Source organism: Protobothrops mucrosquamatus, unplaced genomic scaffold, assembly GCF_001527695.2.
Source record: "Protobothrops mucrosquamatus isolate PMUCROS unplaced genomic scaffold, P.Mucros_1.0 scaffold2016, whole genome shotgun sequence".
NCBI classification, from domain to species: domain Eukaryota; kingdom Metazoa; phylum Chordata; class Lepidosauria; order Squamata; family Viperidae; genus Protobothrops; species Protobothrops mucrosquamatus.
The window spans coordinates 188,970-198,119 of NW_015388127.1; the positions used below are offsets into that span (position 1 = coordinate 188,970).

A 9,150-nucleotide genomic window follows, 5' to 3' on the forward strand; every position below is an offset into this window, starting at 1 on the left:
TAGTCTTAATTAGGTTTTAGTATAGGTTTTTATATGGGGTATTTTAGAGCAGGCCTTTATTTATTTAATTTGATTTTAGAATAGATATTTATTGTGATTTTTATTATCGCCTGTTCACCGCCCTGAGTCCCGTAAGGGAGATAGGGCGGTATACAAATCTAAATAAACATAAACATAAACATAAATGAATTGCATACTTTTAAAAATTACTACTGTATAGAAATTAGACTATTTTAATTTCATTTAATAATTTCAAATTTTCACATCCCTTGTCTACATCTGAAATTGTTTCTCTAGGATAAGAAGGCTATGGGATCACTAAGAACATTGGATTATATGTTTACATTTTTTATTATGAAAATATATGGGTGGCAGAAATAAAAAAAATAATGTTAACTATTAAATGTTTTATGTTTTGAATCCTGCATTCTTCTCTTTATAAAATTATGGTGATAAAAGCACATATGAGAATGAAATGGGAATGAAAATCAAAGCGTTTACAATACAGAAAGGAAGGATTGAAATATTAAGTGATATACAGAAAAAAAAGCCTGTGTGATACAGCAGGATAAATTAATGTCAATCCAAAATAAGGAAACAATACTGTTGTGAACATAGAGAAAGAAAAGGCTGGACACACCTAAACAGATATTTGATCCTTGTCATGTAGGATTAAAAAAATAAAAAAACAAATCAGCAGCCACGGGCAGAAGAACAAGAATCTTCGCATTTGATTAATGTATTCATCTTCTATAGTCGCGCTGCCAAACTCTCACTAAAGTAAGACTGCAAGCAACTGCTACAAACATGCAACTAGCTAATTAGAAGAAGGAACTTGAGGCTCCCACTCCCTTTTCTCCAAATAGGAATTCAACTAATCTGAGGATCCATCAGTTTCAGACTATTTCCTTTGGTTCTCCCACTGGAGGGAAAATTATAGTAAATCTCACTTAGGGGACTCTGTTGGTTCTGTCTTATAACACATTAATCGATGCAAATGCACCCATACGCTTAATGATGGGGGCTCACTTACTATGAACCTGGGAAGATGCCAAAGTAATTTCAGTTGAAAGAACAGTTAAGATGCTCTGCTGTATTCTATTGACCAATATAATTATTTGTAATTATTCAGCCAAGACTTCAAAGTAAGCACATCGGTGTACGTTGCATCACTGAATAATGTTCTATTTAAAATCATTAATCGAGATCAAAACTGATTCCAGACAAAATGGAAATATTTAAACCATAAAAGGAAAGTATTTCTTGGCTAATTAAATTTACTTATTTTTCTTCCTCTGACAGGAAAGCAGATAATGGCTTTTTCCTCTTTTATGGCTACTACTACCACCATTGTTGCAATATTGAAAGCATTTAGATGTTTTCATTCTAAAAGATAAATACGAGCACAGAGTAGTAAATTTCAGGAAGTCTTTGAAATTCTGCTTCATCATTTCAGTGGTGTGTCTGCTTGCATTCAATATTAAGCCTTTTTTTTTTTTTAGAATTCTGATTTTTGTATGTATCTGTTCAATCGGGCAAACTGTTCAATCCCTCTTTCTCGATTCCTTAGCTCTTCTCCTTGATTCCTCTCCTGCCAGAGGATGTAACTAACAATCATTAGTGGCTGCTCTGTTTCTCTTTGCAAACTTGATTATTATTCTCTAAATAAAACAGATTCAGAAGCCAAGAATGAATATGTTTTAAAATCCAAGTACTTAGGAAAAGAACAAGTAACATTCTGTACTACACATATTGTAATAAGCCAATGATGAATGGAACCTTACAAGATTGTTGGCTTTACCCACTCACACAAAAAATCAAGCAACATACGCAGCCTGATGCTTAGGGCAAGTTATAAGCAAATATGGCTATTGGTTCAGAAATGGATACTGTACACCAAAAGATCATCATATCATGCAATAGACTTTCCACATAATTTCCTGTTATTCAAGGACTAAATGAAATGGAATGAGTTGAAATAATGTATGTATACATTATAATAAAACTTTGATCTTTAAAGGATAGTTGGACAAGTGATGGCCATTAAACTTCATCAATGCATAATTTGTATAAATTCACATAACTGGTTTAGTTTGCAGTGAAATACCAATTTAATGGACAAACCCTTGATTTGGTAAACATTATTAAATAGGAGTGGGGTCCAGAAGAAAAAAAATATCTATAGTATCTAGAATCTGTGAAGCTGCAGTCCATTAAACCAAGAATTTACTGTATACAATACAGTCGAACATGCACACTATCCAATTTTCTTCTTTGATCTTTCTACGAAAATAATTAAAGTATCAGCAGCCAAGTAGAACATTTAAATATCCAAAAGCTATTTAGATTTTGTAATACTGAATGATCATTAAGATGGAAAGTTCCTCAAAGATAATCTAGCCTACCCCTGCAGGAAATCCACTACTATACAGAGAATAATCAAATTTCAAGCAATGCGTTAAGAAAATATCTACAAGTTTATTGGGGGGTGGGTGGGTGGAGGGGCCTGTTCAGTGATTCAGGTTCAAAGGAAATTTGTATTTTAGACTATGTGTGGCCAAGAACATAACATCTATCAGCAAATTGGCCTCAAGAAAAGAGATAGCTAATGTAAAGAAGTTGCTAAGTATGTTAAATGAATGCCTCCATGCTCTGAATACCATTTTCCCCTCTAATCTGAATCACTGCACAGTCTATTATCTATACCTCAACTTTCCAGTTTAGAAAAGACACTTAGCCTATGCAGATCCACTAATCTATTAAGATAATCCTTTTCCAACTACTGTCCAATGGGAAAGGATCTTGCACCAGTGGTTTTACTTAAGCAGTGGTAAACTTTTCTGAAATAAAATTAAAATGCTTAAATGTAATACTTGATAGGACCATGCATACTCAAAAATACCATTTTTTCCTTGTAACTGAAAATATGTTGCTGCAGCTATATATCTATATATACTATATATAGCATAATGCAATATGCCAGAGGTCCCCAACCTTTTGGGCAGCAGGGACCGGTTCCATGGAGAGAAGTTTTCCCCCAGACTGGAGAGTGCATGGTTTCATGAGCTGCCTACAACCCATGGATGGGGCTTTGCTTGTTTGTGTGGACCGGTTGCTGGCATGCCGTGGCCCGGAACCAGTCCACGGACCGGGGGTTGGGGACCCTTGCAATATGCTTTGTAACATAACTGTAATGGCAATCTTGCTTAAGTGCTGAATAATTTATTTAAAATTTTATTTAAAATTAACTTTTACTTTTCTAACTAATGAATTGCCTACGTTTAAAAAAGACTCTATGATTGCTAACAAAGGCCACAAATCATGTAGAATGTACAGAATTCTTGATGCATTCGAAGAAAAATGACATGCTAGAATGAGAGTTTCTCACACGGCAGGCACATCTTAAACTGAAGCACCGTGGGTTTGTTTGGGACTTCCCTGAGTGCTTCTAGCAAGGAAGTCCTCTTCTAAATCAGCTACTTTTGTTAAAGGCAATTACTACAGTCTACCTAACTTACCAAAAATTATTTGGAATATATATGCGTATGTCTTGCTTCCTTGATCTGTGAACATTCAGTTTTGTAGAGCAGAATGTACATTTTCATCAGACTGAGGGTTACAATAGTATAGACCTTTCACACTTTTCTTAAATTCAAATACCATTAACCCAACCTTTCCACTGGTCCTTTCACTTTGAACAAACATAGTGGGCTACAGTGGTAATAATTTATCAGCACAAAGCAGCCATGTAAGCCACTTAAATATCTCCATGGTACTAATAAGAGTAATATTTTAATAAAGGGAGGATTTAAGAGGAGTATTCAATGTTTTAGACTATTTTCTAAAGTGCCAGAAATAATTTTAAAAAATCTTTTACCTTGGAGCATCTCACATCAAGAAACTTTCCTTTCCATCAGATATAAGTAAATTACATAGGAGAAAAGACTACAGAAGGTTTTTTTGTGTGGTTCCACCAGCCTCAAATGCTTACAGAAGAATTTGGCTTTGCCCTAGTCTATAACATCTATACATATGGCTTAAGGTACAAAATAAAAGACTGCCACAAAAGTACTGTTTATATAGTTCCTAAGCCTAATTGTATATCCTATTCTAATAGAATTTTGCTGTTTTTTTTATAATTCCATTTTTTTTAAAAAGACTTGATTGTATGAAAGAATATGAAAAGAAATACAACTAATTTAGTACTGAATTTCCAAATCATACTGCAGGCCTAACATTTTCCTCTAAAAAAGGAGGAGAAAGAATTGGATGTCCGAATGCAGAACTAAACAAATGCCTTCATTTTTCAACATATGGCAACTTACTGAAAACAGAGCTTTATTCCTCTAAATTATTTTAGAATCTTTCTAATAGTCTCAGAAAACATCTGCTCTCCCCGGTGACTACCAAAGTCTCTTCCAATCTGGCAGAAAAAATGCAAGTGGAAGACTAGCTACAGAGGTCAGGTAGATGCAGGTAGGAAATGGAAAAAATCCAAAAACAAAACAAGCTGGCAACAAGAAACATTTTCCCATCAAAAATATGCTTCCACATTAATCTGTTTAAACAAATGCATAAAGTCGTACCTAAAAAACTTACATTGTCATCGCAGTGCTACAAGTACAACGGTAAGATGCAAAACTTCTGCAATGAGACAAAAACTCTCTCAAAGGCCAAAAGTTATCTTTTTTAAAAAAAAAAAAGCTTGGTTTATCATGGTATTAGCTCTAACCAAGAATAAAACAATGACTAGAAATAAGTGGATACCCAAGCACAAGAGTTGTATAAATATACAAAGAACTCCTTCTACAACCTAGTTCCATTCAATTATGAATGGATTAGCCATCTATTATGGTGGCCATAGAATTCAAGAGCACTTTTTTTTTTAACAGGATGGTAAAGTGCTTTCTAGCTTAATGGATACTTGTGACATTAGTTTCATAGTATAACAACTTGTATCATACGGGGATCAAACTGTGTGACCTAAAAACATTTTGTGTTTCCCAGATAATCATCTAAACAGATTGTATTCAGACACCATGCAAGTAAAGAAAAATCTATAACTCTATATGTAGTGAAAAATATGGAATGGGGCAAAAGTCAATATAGGCCTTAAAATGCAGTTTATGAAAGCAAAGACGTATTTAGAAATATGGGCAATTATACAATATTATGCAGTTCTAAAAACAAGGTTAAAAGCAGTTGAAAGGAGCATTTAATGTAGTCTTATCTTCTAAGTTTAGGGTTAGGGTTCTTACACTCTGCTGAACATTGCACTTAGTTTGTTGGACTTGATGCATTCCACAGCACCTACCAATTACAAATTCCACCAAGAATTTTCTGCTGCCGTTATTAATGAAGAACCATTAATATGCCCAGGAAAGCAGAACAGAAACATAAACAATCTATAAATTTTATTTAAAATGTGATAAAATTGGACCTCTCTATCCCAACTTGATGAAAGGATACAGTTTATTTATGGTACAAATAAAGCACTATTAATAAGAAATAGAACTCTAAAGAGAAAAATTAAGCAAGAACTACTGGAACTGGTCAGCTTAGTAAAGACCAAGAATCGTTTGCTTTGCAGAGTAAGTTTCACAATATTGTGTTTCCATCGATCAAAGTCTAGAAGAACAATATGAAGAACTTCCTCAAACGAGTTTATCATCAGTCTACATAATAGCCAACTTGTTAATGAAGCCAACTGATTTTATAATGAAAAGTTAAAAACAGTCACCAAGATTCATGGAAAAAAGAACTTGCACAGTTACATGAAATGTGGCTTTGCAATAACTTTAAATTTCTGGTTTTTCAAGCCCCTTCATTTGCAGAAGAGTGGATTCGTTTACAGCATGCTACAATACCTTGAATGAACAGTCTTTTTGTAAATGGAATACATCTGCTATATACAAATGCACTTTGAGGTCTTAACTGTACAACCCAAAATAAGCAGCAGAGATATTAGCTAAAGGTAGACCTTTACTCCTAGTGATGTCATCTATGCATCCATGTAGTTTTCTTTGGACCGAGAACATCCTTCTGCAATGTTTTTTTCAACTGCCCAGTCTAACATGCAACCATGGTGTTTATTTATTTACTGTAGATTAAATGCTGCTCCTATTAAGAGACTCCAAGCAGCTTACCATGCATCTACAGTAATAAAATCACAAACCATTAGACCTAGCAAACACCCATGGCATACTCTTCTGACCTCAGGAACAGGTGTCTACATCTTGGGGAGTACTTTAACATTCAATCTCTTTCCCTTCTGAGGAACACTTTTTCTTCTGTCTGCAGGAGAGTTATTCTAAAGAAGATATTCCCTGGAGGTCTCCTGGCCAAGTACAAACCATGGCAGGCCCTTTTGGGCCTAGATAAAGTTGGCCAGATGCTGTCACCTTCTAAGACAATGTTGGCTTAGTTTTACTCAAATAGTTGATGCAAAACCAACATTTCTCTTAAGTTATGTATATTGGTATCAGGCTAATAAGGCCTTCCAGATGAAGACTTCATCAGACCGATAACTCATAAGGGTCTACTATTCATATGTACCAATGATCTGGCTCTGAAATTAGAAAAAGAATCTACAACATTTAATAAAACCAATAAAGATAATTTTTGATCCCCATCAAATTATTTATGGGCCATGAATAAAATGCTTACTTTAAGGGTCAGGATCAGAATTCACTGACACTGCCACAAAGACACCATAAATTTCTAAGTATTGATAAGAACTTAGAAGTACTTACTACTAATAAGTTTATTAATTCTCCATTCAAATTATATGAAGAATGATCAAAGTCAATGCAAAATTATTAGACTTACCCTATTTTGTAGAACTATGCTCTCAACTCAGTTCTGATACATTTCTGTGTTAATTTTGTTTTAATTCTATGGGTCTTGTTGACAAACCCAGGAAAAAAAAGTTTTTGTTAAGTCAATCTCATTTAAATCTTTGGCCACCCATTTCTTAATTTATTATCAACAAGCATACTTACGGTTGACATAGCTTTACTAAGTCCTGGTCAGTGGTATTTGGAGGCAGCCCTCTGATATACAGGTTTGTTTTACTTAATTGATCCCATCCTGAGTTGCTGCTGCTGCTGCTGTTGTTATTGCTGCTGGTGATACTGGGGCTAGGAGGAGCCATTGGATGGGCAGGCACAATGGGCTGCTGCAAAATGAAAGGAAGAATGTTTCAGAAGGGACAATAAGGATGAAGACATACTAAGAAAACCTTGAAGCCTCTTAAAAGAACATAGACATTCTCAGAACCCTGAATTTCATGGAGCCGTGGCTTTACATTCCAAATATTCTTGCTTTCCAAGTATTTACAGGTTTTGCAGTACAAATACAAGTCCATCTCACAAGGGACTTCATCATTCCAAATCCTGGCACGGAGTACTCAGTATTTTCTCTAACTTTTGATATAGCGCAAACAAAATATATTTCTAAGGAGTTTAACTGAGTTTTAATCCTCTGGAAGTGAAATCTCAAAAATAAACTTTATGCATGTCCTATAGCAGTGGTGGCGAACCTATGGCACGCATGCCAGAGGGGGCACTCAGTGCCCTCTCTGTGGGCATGCGCGCCGTTGCCCCAGCCCCGCCTCCCCCCGCCGCCCCTTCCTTACCAGCAGCACCCTGAGAGGAGAGTCACCCCCAGGCACGGCCTGCACAAAGCAGCATAGCCAAGGACATGGCAGCTGGCCAGCGGGGACAAGACTCCATCCTCGCGCCCCGTCATGTGCAGATGATGCTGCGGGGTGCGGGCGGAGGGCGTGGCCACGGCACTGCAAGGCTGCCTGGGCGATCTGCGGCAGGCCGTGGAGGCGGTGGGTGGCCCTGCGGGCGGGCAGGGGGCAGAGCAGGGGTGGGGGGCAGGGCGGGGGCAGGTTTTGGGCACTTGGTCTCTAAAAGGTTCGCCATCACTGTCCTATAGCAACATTACTGTTCTTTCTCTGCAGCATAAAGAGAACTTCAACCATTCTGCATTGCTCATAAATTACACTATGCAGTACTCTTCTAGTGTTAAATCAGAAAATAAACAGGTGAAAAATACAGACAAGTTGTGATTAGTACTTCCACGAAAAATAATTTCTTAGTACTTCCAGAAGCTGGCTTGGCTATTAAAAGAAAGTGAACTGAGAAACCTTTCATTACATTTGAAACAGAGCTATTGACCTTGATGTTTTCACAGTCTATCTTATGCTAACTTAAGAAATTCATCTATCTTGTTTATAAGAGACCCTTTGAAAAGACTGAGAGGACGTTCTTCTGGTCATACACAAATACAATACTCTCTACTATTAATTAAAGCAGACAGATTCTTTTTCAGGCTTCATCATGGGTTAAAAGAAAATATATTGTTTTGATTAAAGCCAATACAAGTCTTAAATAATGCTTACAGCTTAACCTATAGTCTAGTGATTTCTTGATGATTTCTCATATAAGCACTAACCAGCTCTGGCCCTACTTTTTTGTGAAATTAAAACAATTGAGCAAAATAAAAAGACAAGAATGATCAAAAGGTAAGAAGCAGACTCTATTCTGACCTATTATGTTGCTGAATGGAATATATTCTAAACTTAGAAAAGAATAATCCTGAGACATTCATTTTAAGGTACATTTTAAAAAGATGCGAGAGAAGAAAATTATAGTTTTACTTATTTGAAAGTATTTTCTCCTCCAAAGTACCTTCTTTAAATATGGAACAGAAAAAGAAAAAAAGAAAAAAAATGTGGTCAATAACTACAAAGTCAGTTTCATGTCTGATTCATTGCTTATCTTTGAATTATTTGTAGCTTGATTAGATTCAAAAGGCTATGCAAGAAAAATATTTCAGTACAAAAAAAAGGTCAAGATACAAACAGCGTTTTCCAAATTCTCCACTATGGAAGAAGATACTAATATTCTCAAACTGGAAGCTGAGATTTCCTGCCTGCCCCAGCCATTCTCCAGCACTGGAGATGGAGGATCCACAGAATGGGTGGAGACTGTATTCCTGCCCAATCAGATCAAGTCAGCCAAAGTTGTCACGCCCCGTCCTGGTTCCATTTCCCAGTCTTGACTTGATCTTGCCCATGGACAGAACGTACAACTCTGGCTCTTAGGTACAGTCTAGACTTTGTGGATCTTCCATCTCAAC

The 9,150-nt window shown here is 36.2% G+C and overlaps 1 protein-coding gene across 4 annotated transcripts in view; it reads right to left on the reverse strand.

The window, feature by feature from the left end:
- The window catches only part of RBMS1 (RNA binding motif single stranded interacting protein 1), a 132,373-nt gene that overhangs the window by 64,419 nt on the left and 58,804 nt on the right, over positions 1-9,150 (reverse strand). For all 4 annotated transcript variants that reach the window (XM_015823855.2, XM_015823853.1, XM_015823856.1 and 1 more), the window contains exon 2: positions 7,002-7,177. In XM_015823855.2, the coding sequence (XP_015679341.1) occupies positions 7,002-7,177 (176 nt within the window). The remainder of the gene's footprint in view (positions 1-7,001; positions 7,178-9,150) is intronic.